The sequence below is a fragment of the Camelus dromedarius genome, chromosome 17, assembly GCF_036321535.1.
Source record: "Camelus dromedarius isolate mCamDro1 chromosome 17, mCamDro1.pat, whole genome shotgun sequence".
NCBI classification, from domain to species: Eukaryota; Metazoa; Chordata; class Mammalia; order Artiodactyla; family Camelidae; genus Camelus; species Camelus dromedarius.
In genome coordinates this window covers 37283979-37300524 of record NC_087452.1, presented here as the reverse complement: position 1 = coordinate 37300524, position 16546 = coordinate 37283979, and the positions used below count along the sequence as shown (strand labels likewise).

The following is a 16546-nucleotide window of genomic DNA, read 5'->3' as shown; positions in this document are numbered from 1 at the left end:
TTTTTATAGTAAGAGGAAGGATGGTGAATAGCTAACTTTGGAATATAGTACTCTAAAAAGACTTTAAAAACAGCTTTTAAAATGTGTAAGGGAGATAACAGATAATATACCTAGTTTTTATGGAAAAGGTATTGGCTTATTAAATATTTTGTCCAGCCATTAACATGATGCCAAGAAAAACAATTTATTTTTCAACCTTCGAATTTGAAGCCTAGCAGATGTAGAGTGTCAAAATGAAAGGACAGTCCTATGTTGCTTTCCTTGTTCACAGGGGAAAATCCTTAACCCCAGCCCCTGAGCTGATTATCCCTGCTACCGCCATTCTCAGTTCTAATCATGATTGCTGACATATAAATAACTTGTTACTCAAGAAGCAACATTCTGTCCCAGCAGTCAACTTACTACATGAGTTTTTCACACAAAGCCAAGCCTTTCAAAGCCCTGATTCAACCAATTCAGAATCCACCTCTAGGTCGTCAGGCCCACATACTCCCAGCAAACCAGTCATTCATTCAGTCTGTATCCTTTTGTACATTTGTAAATTTAATTCTTCCTGTATCCTTGATTTGATAATTTTATGTTGTGATCCTCAAAATTCCAATTCTGTCGCTGGAGTATAAATACCTTAATATTAGGATTGTGTTTTTTTAATACTAGCAGCATTGAATGGTGTGTTGATGATAATGTTATTAATTCAACTCCAAAGCTCCTTGAGGGCTGGTTCCTCATTAGACTCAAGAGTGAAAGGACCAAGAGTGAAAACTGGAAGGGACCTGGGTTAAAAGTCTTGAGACCTGGGTATGAGTCAGCTGCTGCCACTTTTCCTTGGACAAATGCCTTCATTTCTTGGAGCCTTGATTTCCTCATCTGTTAAGCAAGAGGAAGAATATCTACCTCACCAAGTTGTTATGAGGTAATGAATATGAAGATGCTTTATGTCCATACTGAAGAAGAATCACCCCAGACTGTGTAATAATTACAGAGAAAGAGAGGTACTTTTAACAATGGAGAGAGCTGGCATTTACTGTCTAATCATTTTAACAAAATGTAACATCACTAAAAGACAGAGGCAACTCTCATGATGCACCTTCACTTGTGATGCAATAAGCCAAAAGTGTAACCTGAATTTACCTAGCTGCTTAGACCTGATTGCCAGTTTCCAGGATATACAGGAGGCAGAGGAACAGGATAAAAGATACCATGAGTTACAAATTCAGAACATGGGCTATTGTGTGAGAAAATTACACTGGATTCTTCAAGAAGATATGGTGGAAAAGGGAGGGGGTAACAATTGTTGATGCTGGGTGCGTAATGAGAGTTCATTGTACTTTTGTGTATGTATGAGATTTTCCATAATGAGAAGTATAATGGAGGCTGTTTTTTTTTTTAATGGAGGTATTTAACATAGGACCTTGTGCATGATAAGCATGAACTCTGCCACTGAGCTATACCCTCCCCACTGATGGGTTTGTTTTTAAAAGATTAACTAAAGAGCCATACGATAACTGAGCCAGGAATGGACTCACACAAATGCCCAACTGATTTTTGACAAAGGTGCAAAAGCAATTCAGTAGAGGAGGGATAGCCTTTCAACAAATGCTGCTGGAGCAATTGCCTATCCATAGGCAAAAAAAATTCAGGAACTGAGACTAAGCAAAGAACTCTTAGACTTAAGCAGAAGTATGCTCCATTAAAGGAAAAAATGATAAATTGAACCTCATCAAAATTAAAATAATTTTCTTTGCAAAAGACTAAAGAGGATGAAAAGGCATTACATGCTGGAAGAAAATATTTGCAAATCATATCCAACGGAGGATTTGTATCTAAACTAGATAAAGAATTTTCAAAACTCAAAAGTAATAAATAGATGCAATTTGAAAACAGTCAAAAGACATGAACAGACATTTCACCAAAGTATAGTTGGCAAATGAGCAAATGAAAAAGGTGTTCAACATCATTAGCCATTAGGGAAATGCAAGTTAATCATCTGCACAGCTCTCAAAAAAGTGTTTTAAAGAAGTGAAAAGTAGTGCTAACACCAAATGCTGGCAAAGATGCAAAGGAACTGGATCTTTTATGTTGCCAGGAATGAGAAATGGTACAGCCACTCGGGGATAATTGGGCAGTTTCTTAGGAAACCAAATATGCACTTACATATGTCCCAATATTTGCACTTCTGAGCATTTATCTCAGAAATGAAACTGTATTCACACAAATCTGTAGGTGACTGTTAATAGGAGTTTTATTTGTAGTAGTTAAAATCTGTAAGTAAAACCCAGATGTCCTTCAACGGGTCATTCAAACTGCAGTATATAGCATGGAATACTTTTTACTGTGCAATAAAACAGAATGACCTATTGATACCTGCAGTGACTCAAGTGCACTTCAAGAGAATTATGCTGAGTGAAAAAATCCAATCTCAAAAGGTCATATACTGTATGATTACATCTATATAATATTCTAAAATGACAAAAGTATAGAGATGAAAAACAGATTAGTGGTTGCCAGAGGTTGGGGATGGTGAGAAGGAGCTGGGGAAGAGGGAGGGGTAGCCCTTGGGGAGGTCTTGGTGGTGTTGGAACAGTTGTGTGTGTTGATTGTGATGGTGGTTACACAAATCCGCACTCAATAAAACTGTGTGGAAGTGTACACACACTTGTACCAATGTCAGCTTCCTGATTTTTTTAACTATAATTATGTAAGATGTACCCATTGGGGGACACTTGTTGAAGGGTATTATCTTCGCAACTTTCTGTGAATCTATAAATTCAAAATAAAAGGCAAATCAAAACTAAAGAGCCATACCAATTGCAGTGTGTGAAACTGATTTGGAGAAACAAAATTATGAAATATATATTTTAGGGCAGTTGGAAATTTGAATATAATTGGGTATCAGATGATGCTAGAGAATTATTGTTAGTTTTCCTACCTGTAATGATGGTATTGTTAGTTTGGAGATTATTATTATTAAAGGATGCATTTTGAAGTATTTGGAATGAAGTGGTTTGATGAAGACAACTTAAAAAAATGTTTTTCAGTATGTATAGGCGGGTAAGGCAAAAGTATTACTGAGTACAGAAGGAGGATACAGGCATTCATTGTACTATCCTCTGTACGTTTGATGTTAACAAAATAAAACGTTTGGGGCAAAGTTATCAGGGCCTTCTACAGATTAGTGCTTTGTAGCTTCAGGCTGCCGGGTGCACGCCTCGTTGAAGTGCCCTTGCCCAGCCTCCGGATGCCCCGTTCCCTGGGGCTCAGGGCCATAGTCCACCTGAAGTCCCTTGAGGCTCTTTTGCTCCTATCACTGGTCAGGAGCAACATTGGACACCCAACGAGAAGAGAGCACCTCCGAGATTCCTAGAGAGGCTGGCCTGGCGACTTGGGGAGCCGGAAGCCCATCCCCAGGCACTTCCTGTCCGGTCATTGTTCTCGCGCCGGTAGGCGCCGGGGTCTTTGCCGCCCGCCTTGTGTTCCAGAGCCGGCGTGCTCCGGCCGGGCCTCTCCGCAGCGCACGGTGAGCTGGGTTGGCGCGACCTGGGCGTGAACGTGGGGGGCGCGGGAGGGGCCGCCCGTCGCGTCCTCCTCTGGAGGATCCCAGCCCTGTCCGTCCAGGGGCCGCTCGGCACCCCGCCTCCTCGGAAGCCCGGCTGTCGGCTGCCGAGGGCCTAGCCCGGGGGAGGTTGGACGCGGACCGCCCCAGGAGCCAGGCTGGCCCCGGGAACGGGGCTGCGTGGGGCCTGGAGGTGGAGGAGATGGGTTGCTGCGCTTGGAAATAGGGAAAGGACGTTGAAAGGAAGCCCTTGATAGGAGTCTGGGGCTGGTGGCCGAGTAGAGTTTGATGAGCAGTCTGATGACACTACACAAGTAGGCAGTCTTGCGTGTACATGGCTGCAACCAGGGTTAAGGGCCTTCCTCTCTGGTAGAATTCAGCTAGTCATGGAAAGAATAATTCTCCAGAATAAAGATTTGTTGCAGGAATGGAAGTATTGCATTACTCAGGAAATGCAATGTATACAATAAGTTGCCATTAAGTTAACGTAGGATAAAGTATATGACCACTTCAGTAGCAGCAAAAGGGGACTTAATGAAACGTAGCACTTTTTTCCTAATAAGACGTATGAAGGGGAGTAGAAAAATTTTCTGTTTCTTCATAATCAGCTAAAATGGTAAGGTTATTTTATTCACAAAATTTTAAAAACTCTGTTGAGTTGGCTATGATACAGGGGTATTATTAAGTTGGTGGTGGTGGTGTGATTTGGTGCAGTCCTTTTAGAAAGCAGTTTGGCAATATGTATTTCATAAAATCCTTCAACCAGTAATCCGTCTAAAGGAATAATTGGGCAACAGAAAAAAACTATTTGCGTGGAAAAACTCTCATTATTATTAAGAGAAGAAGCTGGAAACAAAACTTTTCCTAAAGCAGTGGTTAGTAAATAGGGGCTGGTTAAGTAAATAGAACATAGCTGTATTTTGAGTACAGTGCCAGAATGAGGTGGCTCTGTATGCACTTACAGTGAAACATCTACCTGAGACTATTGTGAAATATGGAAACTGAGTTCAAAAAGCAAACAGTGCAGGTTGCTGAACCATGTGCAAGTGTGAGCTGATGTATACTTTGGAAAAATAAACAATATGTGTGAAAGTGTACATAAACATATGGAAATGCCGAGAAAAGACTGATAACTAATTACTCAATATGTGTATTGTGCATGTAGGACATATGTTTAATGCTGTATATTTCTTTACTGACTGTTTTCAGTGAGAATGACAGTTAACACCATAGGTTATTGTGTGGGTACTAAAAACAATGTGTGAAGAATGGCAACATGGGAGATCTTTTTGTTTTAATCGTAAGAGTAATACTTGGTCTCACAGGACACTTGGAAAAAATGGGTAAAAATCAAAGAAAGAAAAAGAACCTCAATACCACCTGTGATTATGTCACCCAGGGATAACCACTCCTAACATGTTGGTGTCTAAACTCCCAGTCTTTTTCTTGAGATTCATTTGTTCATGTTACTGTGTGTCCTTGGTGATGGAAAAAAAAATTCTTTGTGTTGTAATGTCCCTTCTTAAAAAAAAAACAAAACATGGTGATAACTGAAAATATGTATCCCCATTGTTACAAAGTTTAAGTCATAATTGTCAGTTTGGTTGGAGGTTTTCCCTTAAAAGAACTATCTTAAATTCTACAACGTACAGTGGTTATCTCTGGAGATGAACCAGGGGTGATTTTTCTTAATCATTTTCTGTATTTTTAAAGTTTTTACAATTCACTATATTAACTTTGTAATCAGGTGAAAATCAATAAACATTATATAAAGTTGTTTGTAATGTAATTGTTATGGGGGTAAATTGCTTATTTATAGTCCAATCCTTTCCATCCTATTAAGGAGTAGAGCAGACCCTGTGCTGTAGTGGCTCCTGCCTGGTCATTGGTGAAATTGGCCCCGTGGGCTCGGTGTCATCCAGGCAAACCTCTGGTCTACTGCTAACAGTGTTTTCTGATTTCTCAGTAGACATTACTTAATGCTGGCCCTGGAAGAAACTCAAGAAGAAGCTTTTGAGATTTAAAGATTAGATGGGGCTTGACCTCTGCTGGGAAACCCCCAGCTATAGGAGTTCCCCTGCTGAGCAGAGAAGATGACTGCAGAATTGAGAGAGGCCATGGCCCTGGCCCCTTGGGGCCCAGTGACAGTGAAAAAGGAAGAAGAGGAGGAAACCTTCGTGGATCAGGCATCCAGCCAGCAAGGGCACTCTGAGAACATCAAAGTCTGGGCTCCTGAGGAGGGTCCTCAGACAGGCCTTGATGTATCAGAACAGGACGAAAAGGTAAACAAAGGTCTCCCTCTGCTTCCACACCTGGAGTCTTGTTTCCTGGCGAAGGCTCTGGCCTCTAGTCCTTTGCAATATTATTGAAACATTCTCTTCTGATTGATGTGACATTCAGTACTTTCTGTAAACCAGTGCTTCTCGAACTGTGCTATCCAGAATTACCTGGGGAGCTTTTTATAAAATCATGATACCCATGCCATACCTCATTCTAATTGAATCAGAGTCTCTGGGGGTGGGACCCAGACATCTGTATTTTTAAGAAACTGTTCAGGTGATTCCAAGCAGGATCTGATAACTCTAACCTGTACTTCTCAAACTTTAATGTACATGGGGATCATGATGAGGGGGTGGTCTGGTTAAAATGCAGATTCTGATTCAGGAGGTCTGTGGTATGGTCTGAGATTCTGCATTTCTCACAGGCTCCCAGGTGATGGTGAGTCTGCTGATCTGCAGACCATGCTGTATACAGTAGTGAGGCTGTATGTTTTCAAACACACACCTTACCATTGCTAGCCAGATGAGGACTGAGGTTCCCCCAAGCCTCTCTGTACTAGTATGATCAGAACCTTGCATCTTTGATCTTTTAGACCTTAGAAAAGTCTAGTCTGGAAACCTCCCCATGTGCTCTCTTGTCATGCACTCACTGGCAAGTCAGGTTTGGGTGCTGGAGTGAGCAGTGAGATGAAATCATAGTGATCGGGAAGAAGGTAGCAGGCTTGCTTCTCTGTCTGCCTCACCTTGGGGATTAGGAAAGACTCTGGCTTCCTTTTCTTTTTTTTTTTTATGTTTGGTGTTTTCCTTCCTTCCCTCCTTCCTTCCTTCCTTTCGTTTTTATTTTATGACTTCCAAGAATAGATGCTTATATTCTCATCCTCAGAGCTATAATCGTACTACCTCCCACTGACAGTCTCCTCGTAAACCCACCTGTGCCTGCTTACCTCTAGGGTCAGAACATGTTCTGGGACATGGCTGTGGTCCTGAAACCAGTGCAGGAGGCACCTGCTGCTTCAGCCGCGGGCGGCTTCCCATTACCCGGGACTCTGGCCAAGAGCGAGCTCCTGGAGACTCATGGGAACATGACCTATCTAGGTAAGGTTCAACCGCCTGGTTCTGAATCTGACCTTTGGGGTTTCTCAGAATCTTTTCGGATTGTGGTGGTCTGGTCTGCTAGCCTGAGCAGCAGAGAGTATTGAAGTGTTGAAAGTGTCAGGGAGCGCTGTAGAGAGGAATGCTGAGAGATGCCCATGCATTTGTCGCAGGAAATGGTTTATTTTGCACACAGTCTCAAGACACCAGACAGACACAGGTGAACTCCAGATTCACCTTTTAATCACACGGATTGTTCAGCAGATTTCCCATCTGTTCATGCATGTAGACGCGTGTCCTCTTCATGTGCTTCATGTTTCTTGTAGGCTGGTGAGCCTGCAGGAGAAGCTGCCTGAGGTAGGAAGGGTCACCTTTTGTGGCGATTTTGAGGAAATGCACTGGGAATGTGCTGTTTTCATAGATCTCTGTGCAAACTCAAGAGGATTTTGAAAAAGAATATGAAGAAATATATATACATGTATAACTGAGTCACTGGGCTGTGCACCAGAAACTAGCACAACGTTGTGAATCAACTATACCTAAATTTAAAAAAAGAAGGATTTTGAGCAGTTGTGTCAGCCATAATGACGTTCAAAGCTAGGTCTTCATGGAGGATACTGATGGCTGCTTACCACCTGGTTCTCTCTAAGCTAGGCCTCAGGATATGTCTAGCTGGCAGCGGCAGAAGCTTGCCTGTGAAGGAGTGACATGTATCTGTGGGTTAGCAGTGTGGCAGCCATGAGTGTGTGCTGCGGAAGCAGCCCCTGGATGACTGCTGAGGCCCCCAGGCGCTCGCATGCTATGAGTCTGCCCAGTACTGGTCTGTGTCTGAATATTCCGAACCCACTCTCCTCCCTAGCCAAGTCCTCAAGCATTTGTGGACCAAGGCACTTTCTTAAACCAGTGTTGTGGGAACGGTTAAGATTGTCACCTTTCATTTTCTTGTCTCTTCTTTAATTCCTCAAATTCTCAGCAGCTGCTTTTCCCCACTTTCTGTCCCATTCTCTCGGGTGCCTTCCCCTGTATGTCATTTCTTTTCTGTTTCCTTGCCTTATCAGTCAGTCATTAATAGCCTTAAGTCCAACATCTACACCCATCCACCAGGAATGGCCACTGTTTTCTTTCTCTGCTGGTCCCAGCCGAGGCCGACCTCTCTGCCAGCCATTTCTGTCATAGAAGGTAATGGTGAGAACACCGAGCTCCAGCATTGAGAAGGAGACTCAGGTGTAGCTGCTGCCCTGCCTCTGACAGCTCTTTGACCTTGAGTAAGTCCTTTCTCTTTCTGGACCTCCATTCCTGTTCTGTAAACTGGGCTGTATTCATTCCGAAAGTACAGGATTTGTTGGGGATCTGCTTCCTGTGCGCCGGGTAGTGTGAAAGGTGCCAGGGATATAGCAGGGAATGAGAACAGCCTTGCTCTTTTTTTAGCTCCCATGCAAGTGAATGAGAATAGTTTCATCTTGATGATAAAACTGTATAATATACAGAAAGTCCTTGGGAAATTTTGATGTGTTACTGGGTTGTTAATGTCTGAGAGTTTTATTTGCACTTTCATATATATTAATTAATATTGAATTTATCAAAGTTTATTCATTTAAAATCAAGTTTTTAGACATAATTTTTTAAGTTTCCTTTATACATCTAGAAAAATTCAGAATATTGCATACACAAAAGGTGTTTTTACATAAAAACCAGGAAAGGAAGGGTGAAGAGGCAGTAGGGGAAAGAGGTAACAGGGAGGAAGTAAGATAAGAAAGAAGATATAAGAGCAGTTATACTACAGGGAGAAAAATGGAAGAGATTAAAAAAATCAGAACAATAAGAATGAAAATAACCAGAGAAAGATTTGCCTTTTGGATTTTTTTGTTTTTGTCACATTCAGGGCTCTGCTGTACCCAGTGCTCAGGCATTCCCCTTCTCTGACGCCGGCCTTCTTTCTGAATGGTTGTGACGGAGTTGCATGTAGCCATAACGTTAGCCAAGCAACCAGACTGGGCTGTTCTCCTTGCCCGGTATTGCTTTGCACCACCTGACATCCCTGTAGCACCCACTTGTCTTAATGGCTGGAGAGTTGCCCTGGCCTGTGCCGGTGGGACGTCTGGTTGCTGGGTTCCCCTGTGCAGTTGCCGCGTGACCTGCAGCTCACAGCTTTACTGCTCACACCACCAGTGGGAATCCCTCCCTCCTGTGCAGGCTTGCCTCCCACTCCTGCTGGCCTTCATTTCACTTGCCGTATTATCTGACTAGTTTTTCGGAGCTTAGTTTTAATTCAGAATCACCTGTCAAGGGTTCACTACCAATGCTGGGCTGTGTGGGTGCACACTCTGGGGTCAAGGGTGGTAGGGGTGGACATAAAGAATTATGATGTTACTGACGGCAGGACCACTTTTTGATACCAGTAGGGTTCTGGGGCAGTGTGGAGCAGCCAGAGACTAGTCAGAGTTCTAGAACTTCAGGTTGTTTTGGTGCTCTTACGATATTTTTAGGCATTATGGAGTGGGTTGTGCTGTGTCTCAAACTTAACTCAAAAAGATCAGCTTTCCTTGGCACAGTGGGTAAGCTGTGTACTCTGTTCCTGTCCTTCTTTAGTCCTATCTAGTGCTGCCGTCTGTCACCCTTGCAGCTTCCATCCCCTAAGGTTCATCTTCCCGTCTTTGACCCGTGGCTCCACTGGTCAGGCTGAAGGTCGCTGCAGACACTCAGAGCCACTTGCTGTGCCCCGTGGCTGTTCTCAGCAACTGGCGTAGACTAAGTCAGCTAGTCCTCTCATGGGCTTGTGAGGTAGAGACTGTTATTGTCCCTGTTTTAGAGATGAGGAAACTGAGGCACAGAGAAGTTAAGTTACTAGCCCAACGTCACACAGAGGGTAAGTGGCTGAGCAGGGGCTTGAAACCAGGCAGTCTGGCTCCAGAATCCATGTTCTTAACGTCTGTGCTGCACAGTCTCTCAGTGTTATGGATGCTTTGGGCTGCTGAGGCCCTCTTGGCATCCAGTGAGACCCCCTTCTGTCCACGCTTGTCCTTTCTTTGGTATCCATACACAAAAGCCTAAGTCTCCTAGATCTTCTTTCACAGGAAAGGAATGCCCCTAATCAGTGGTGGGTTGTAAGCAAATCCACACTAGGTAGCTGAGGTAAGAAGGCAGGCCTGGGGGAGACTGGTGTCCTTCAGAACCAGTTTTTTTTATTGTGAGATTAGTCATCGGGGACAGGAGGAGAGCTGCCTGGAGGTGATGTCTCTGGCCTGAAGCAGTGGGTTAAAATGTCTAACGGAGGTTGGTGGGTGTGCGGGAAAGGCCATGAGTCAGTGAGTTCTGCTCCAGGTGCGAGGAGGGCACAGAAGAGTGGTGACATTTGAGGAGTTCTTTCCTTTGACGAAGCCGCTTTGCAGAGGCACTAAGTCACATGCTCCCCGGCCTTCACGACTGGATCATCCTGTGTTCTTTCTAGGCCAGAAAATTCTGACATTTATATATACTGTCTGTTGTTTCAGCTGCTGAGACCAAGAACCCACAGTTATTGGTTCCAAAAACCGAGATGTGTGATGAAGCAGAAAAACCCTTCATGATATCAGAAAGAATCCAGAAAGTTGAGCTTCAAGGACCTGAGTTAGGAGAAGCCTGTGAAAAAGGGAACACGTTAAAGAGACAGAGAATAAAGAGGGAAAAGAAAGATTTCAGACAAGTGGCAGTGAAGGACTGTCAGGTACCTGAAAACATCAAAGAAGAGGAAGACCAGAAATGTCACAGATCTGAGGAGAGTTACAGCCCTAGTTCTGGCACGGTTAAGAACCAGAAAAGCCAGTCTGGGCAGAAGCCTTTCACATGTAGCGTCTGTGGGAAAGGCTTTAGTCAGAGCGCGAACCTCGTAGTGCATCAGCGAATCCACACAGGGGAGAAACCCTTCGAATGTCACGAGTGTGGAAAGGCCTTCATCCAGAGCGCAAACCTGGTCGTGCACCAGCGAATCCACACGGGACAGAAACCTTATGTTTGTGCCAAATGTGGGAAAGCCTTCACTCAGAGTTCAAATCTGACTGTACATCAAAAAATCCACTCCTTAGAAAAAAACTTCAAGTGCAGTGAATGCGAGAAAGCCTTCAGTTACAGCTCACAGCTTGCTCGGCACCAGAAAGTCCACATTACTGAAAAATGCTACGAATGTAACGAGTGTGGGAAAACGTTTACTCGGAGCTCAAACCTCATCGTCCACCAGAGGATCCACACGGGGGAGAAGCCCTTTGCCTGTAATGACTGCGGCAAAGCCTTCACCCAGAGTGCAAATCTCATCGTGCACCAGCGAAGCCATACTGGTGAGAAGCCATACGAGTGCAAAGAGTGTGGAAAAGCCTTCAGCTGTTTTTCACACCTGATTGTGCACCAGCGCATTCACACTGCGGAGAAACCTTATGACTGCAGCGAGTGCGGGAAAGCCTTCAGTCAGCTCTCTTGCCTTATCGTGCACCAGCGGATTCACAGTGGGGACCTCCCTTACGTGTGTAACGAGTGCGGCAAGGCCTTCACCTGCAGCTCGTACCTGCTCATTCACCAGCGAATCCACAACGGGGAGAAACCTTACACGTGCAGCGAGTGCGGCAAGGCCTTCCGGCAGAGGTCCAGCCTGACCGTGCACCAGAGAACCCACACCGGGGAGAAGCCCTACGAGTGCGCCAGGTGCGGCGCGGCCTTCATCTCCAACTCGCACCTCATGCGGCACCACAGGACCCACCTTGTCGAGAGCACGTAAAGGCCAAGGAAGACCCCCAGGCGCCGATCGGAGCCTGCCCTGCCGCCGGTCAGACACCGCTTTGCTGTTTTCTTCCGCCTTTGTGAAGATGAGGCCTGCTGTATCCTTAAACGTAGCAGTTTTCAGGAGTGCGGCACAAAACACAAGGCAAGCATCTCAGTTACAGAAAATGAAAACGAAGGCCTCGCGGCAAGGATTTGGTTTTTAACTGTGCCCTCGGTGGTCACGTGGTCTGAGATGGAATGTGGCTTTCTTAGAAATGGTCATACAGAGCTCAGCGATAAAGGTATTTTTCACTTAATTTTGTTTTGTCAAATTCTGGTAATGTCTTTGAGCGACGGGCAGGTTCTTGGTGTGGGTCAGCCTGATGGATCCAGAGCTTTGAACCTTGTGTTCCAGTGTTTGGGGTTAAGCAGTGACTAGTTACGGAAACCACTTGGGGTAGCAATTCACCAACAACTCACCTATGAACATTTATAAGCTTTCCATTCCCTAGGTAATTAAAAAAACAAAACAAAACCCTACAGTCTTCTGCTTCTAAAATGGATGGAAGTAGAAAACAGCCGTTCCTCTCATTGCCCGGACCTTGTGACCGTTGGTGTGGTAAAGTTCTCGGGACCTCGGACGATTCTCTTCTGACCATTTCCTGCCTGCCTGCCCGAGCACTTGAGGACTGATGGAGACAGCACGCCGGGCCGTGAATGCCTCTGGGCTGCGCCCCGTTGCTAAGATGAACAACTTCTAGTGACTTGCGCCCAGTTGCCGTTGCATCCCATTCTTATGAGAGGCTGCTAACAGCCCACTCCCAGACAGGGGAGTCGGAGAATAAAGCTCCCTGGAGGCGTGCCCACGTTGTCTCTGCTCTCGTCCGGCGCCGGCCCAGCCAGGGGGGCGCAGCTTGGGTGTCACTGTCACTTTCTGGATGGGCTTCAGAAGGAGTGGTGGAGCCCATCTGCTTCTGAGAGGACCGAAGAGGGAGATGAAAGGCGAGGGAGGAGGCAGGCTGGGAGTCCCAAGGTCTTTGTTTGTTGTTTTTTTTTTTAAAGTTCAGAGGTATTGGAATATGAAGTTTTAGAAGGATGAAGAAAGTGGCTGAGGTAAGATACCTGTGTTACCACTGAGCCTTTACTCCCGGAAAAAACAGTTTCTAAAGCTATGCAAGTGGTAGAGTTATGGAATGACACTGCCTTGTATTTATACAGAACTGGGTTCCTGGTCTGTGCGCCTTCACGTGTGGAGTCGTGGTTCCCGGCACTTACCTCCTGCTTTCACATAGATCGTTTCCCTAATCCCTTTAACGGTGGAAGAGGTGTTTGCCCTTTTTACCAGAGAGAGGTCATTTAACGCAGGACCGAGGAGGAAGTGACAGCCTGTACTCAGACCCAGGTCCTAAACCAGGTTCCCTTTGTTCTGCCACGTTCATGCGTGTCTCACCACCCTCTGTGCCGGATCCATGGAAGAGCCTGAGAAAGGGGTATACAGTCTCGTTTTTAGGTGAGGAAGCTGAGGTGACAGATTCTGGGGTGTGCCTTAGGCAGTGTGACCAGCAAGCAGCAAACCTAAGACTGGGGTTTGAGTCTCCTGATTTCTGGGTCTGTCTCCACTCGGCTCTCGTCATGTGAGTGTTTATTGTAACGTGGTGCCTGGTGAAGGCAGTTGTGCATAACAAGTCCATGCATTTATTGTCTCATTTCTACAAGACTGTTAATTAACATGGTGGTGTGTAGTTTGCAGAGCACTTTCACATACAGGAGGCGTACACGAGGAAGCTTCTTCACCTTTTTTCCCCTTTAACCATAGCCTTTCATCAAAACGTATGTGACTTCTTTTCCCATTTTCACTCCAAATCATGTGGACATACAGAAAAGTCAGGATTCAAAAGTAAGAATGGAAAATGCTCACGCCCTCACAGACCCTGGGCGTGACTCTTCCTGTCCCCCTGACTGGGAGTGGAGGGGCCCAAAGATAACACCACATGTCTCTTCGGAGATTAGTGTAGCTAAGTTAGGTGTCCCTCTGCGTGGTCAGGAGGCTCAGAAGGGAGGGAGAGCAAGGTCTGAAGACTCGGGATCTGTGACCTTGACCCATGCTTTCCTGAAACGTGTCAGCTGGGACCTGTGACCAGTAAGACGGTTAAACTGTTCGAGCTTCACGTTGTATATTCCCACATAATGGAATACTCAGCCATGGATGGTGGTGATCTCCTGGCTGAAGATTTCCATTCATAGGGAGTTCAGAAGAGCCAGGTGATTATGATGGAAAGCTGGGTTTGGGCATCACTGACCCAACCTTGCAGTAAAGCAGTGGCTTTTTAACCTTGGCTGCATATTAGAGACGTCTAGGACACTTGAAAATGTTTCCATTCCCAGGCCCTAGTGTTTTTTTAAATCTGTATAAGAACCCAGTGTTCTTCCGGCTTACTGAGCCACTGCAGCCTGAAACCTGCGGGCCGCAAACGTGTGTGACCAGAGGCCGGGGGCTCCAGTGTAAAGGTCCGGGTGTGTGGGGGGTCGGGGCAGGTTCGGTGTTGGCTGCTCTGCATCCTCCTGTGCTGCTCACGATGCTTGGCTGCTAGGACTCTGTAACCTAACTTACTTTATTTGTATTTTATGTGAATATACCAAACATTTTATTTATATAAGCAAACCAAGTTCTACATAACATGCTATTATTTTCCTCATTCAACAAAGTGGCTTTTTACATTTCTGCTTGTATTTCATGTCCATATCTGGGTTTCTGCAAATCTACACCCAGCTTCAGGACCCCTGTCCTGCACAAATCATGGGAGCCTAGTAGATGGCTAGACAGGTCAGATCCTTCTCCAACTCATAACAGCTCTCTCTCGCAATTCCATCTCAGCCCTCAAAATAAATTACCACCCACGTGTTTCTGTAGGGCTTCTGATGGGAGAGGAGCAGCTACCCCTTGTTGTCAGACTTGGCTTAGGTTTTCCTTTTCTTTGGGGTCACCTCCCTTCTTTCTGGGCTGGTCTGGCTAGAAATGAATGGGAACTTTGAAGCCCCATTTTCTTAAGTCACCAAGAGCTATCAGACTTGAAGCTACATTAAGGACAGAACCAAGAAGTCTGTTTTTACCCTCAAATGAGACCAACAGAGGGTGTGTTAAGTGGAGCACAAGGGTGCGAAGGTGCTGATGAAATCACGTGCAGGTGTTTTGGGAGCATGGGGGAGAGGTTCGCCATCAACACCCCCCACCCAACACAGCTGGCCGTGGACTCCTCAGGAGGCTGGTCGTTCCTCTGCTCTGGGTCCCCTCCCTTCCCTCGGCAGTCGTCCTTCCCCCGCTTCCGTCACTTCTCCACTTGTGTGCCTGATCTTCCGGGGGTCGCAGCCCCTCTAAGAGTCTGATGGAGGTGGTGGGTCCCCTTCAGGAGAAGCACAGTGCTCGGGCAGATCCGTGCTCGTTTGTGGGGGCATATAGGCTCCCTGAGGCCGCTCCACGGAGCCTGTGGAACCACACCCCACGCCTGGGGCTGCACTGCCGCTTGCCTGCACTGCTGCAAAATCGTGACTTAAAAAACGAGGTCAGACTATGGAATCTCTAAGGATGTTGCTCAGACTCCTAACCATTTAAACCTTGCTTCTCCTGGATTCCCTCCCTCAGCACGGGGAGGGCATTATCCAGCACTCAGAGACCCAGGAGGCATTTCTGGCTTCCCAGGTATGGTGCATCGATTACAGAAACAGCGATTATGTACTCCCTCTGCGGCAAACATGGTTCTAGATCCTGGGGTGCCAGAGCAAACAAGGTCTACCATACCCTCTTCTCTTCTCATGTCTCTCACAGGACAACTGTCTGGATTCCTTAACACGATCTGCTAAGCTCTGCACGGTCTCTTTCCAGCCTCCTGGCTTTCCTTCCCTCGCAGCTTTCCCCGCAGCTGGGGGCCTGCGCTTGCTGTCTCTGTGCCTTCGCTCACAGCGTCCCTGGTGCCTGTGATGCCTTGACACCACTCCCCACGCAGCCCGGCTGCTTTTCCTGACTTGGTTTTGTTAAGATTTGGCTCAAGCCCATCTCTGGGAAACGTCTGACTGCCCTGTGGCCAAGAAGTATGTTTAGAAGTACAGACGCGTGTGATCTGTGTATTCAGAGTTTTACTTTATGCTTTAAAGTGAAAAAAAAAAACCTGGATTCAGAATTGTGTATATAGTACAGTTCTCATATAATGTTGTTACCTATACTATATACTATTTAAAAAGTATATAGATAAATTACCTGAAGGAAATATAAGCAAATGTTATAAATGGTCAAGTGACTTGTTCACAGCCATACAAATGGTAAACTGCAGAGCTTGGGCTCAAACCCAGGTCCTAGGGATAATGGAATTGTGGGTGATTAAATGTTTTTTTAAAAGTAATTCCCATATTTTTTATAAGGCAAGAAATTTTATCATCAGGAAAAAATAAATTATTTATTATAATTACAAATTTAGTTTTGCTGTGTTAACTATAAGCCGTGTCTCAGTTCTCCATTTGTAGACTGTGGGATGCGCTCTCCTTCTGTCTCCTCCCCTTTTCCACCTCTGCCTCTGACAGTGTCCAGTCTAATCATTCCTGAATTCTGCTCTGTAACCAGTGTTTGATGCTTTGTTTATTGATTTGTTCTGAAAGTTGAAATAAACAGCACGAATGTTTTTACGACTGTGTAAATGTTCGCTGCAGATCCAAGTAGTTTATTGTGATTACATATCCTTTTAGGAGCAGTATTTTGTTTTTACTGAAGTTTCCAGTTGTCTTTCTTTTCCCCTTGTACCTGTTGCTTTTAACGCAACCTCAGTTATTTGCAAATTCTCCATCCAATTGCATACTCCTCGAGTCCCCTTTTTCCTGTCTGTTTCCCTTCCAGAGACCTGCAGCC

General features: G+C 45.4%; 1 protein-coding gene across 3 annotated transcripts; it reads left to right on the top strand.

Moving 5' to 3' along the window:
• Positions 1 to 67: 67 nt before the first annotated feature.
• ZNF35 (zinc finger protein 35) lies at positions 68 to 16304 on the top strand. Of its 3 annotated transcripts, XR_010384879.1 has the most exons (5): positions 68 to 3517; positions 5523 to 5835; positions 6783 to 6927; positions 10416 to 11954; positions 12165 to 16304. XR_010384879.1 is itself a non-coding variant. In XM_031470128.2 (4 exons), exons 2-4 carry the CDS (start codon positions 5647 to 5649, stop codon positions 11666 to 11668), a joined length of 1587 nt encoding a protein of 528 aa, XP_031325988.1. In that variant the 5' UTR covers positions 68 to 3517; positions 5523 to 5646; the 3' UTR covers positions 11669 to 16304. The 3 variants fall into 3 exon arrangements, 2 of the variants coding, with proteins under 2 accessions (XP_031325988.1, XP_031325989.1); XM_031470128.2 differs by having other exon boundaries at positions 10416 to 16304; XM_031470129.2 differs by having other exon boundaries at positions 5520 to 5835; positions 10416 to 16304.
• The last annotated feature ends 242 nt before the right edge of the window (positions 16305 to 16546 follow it).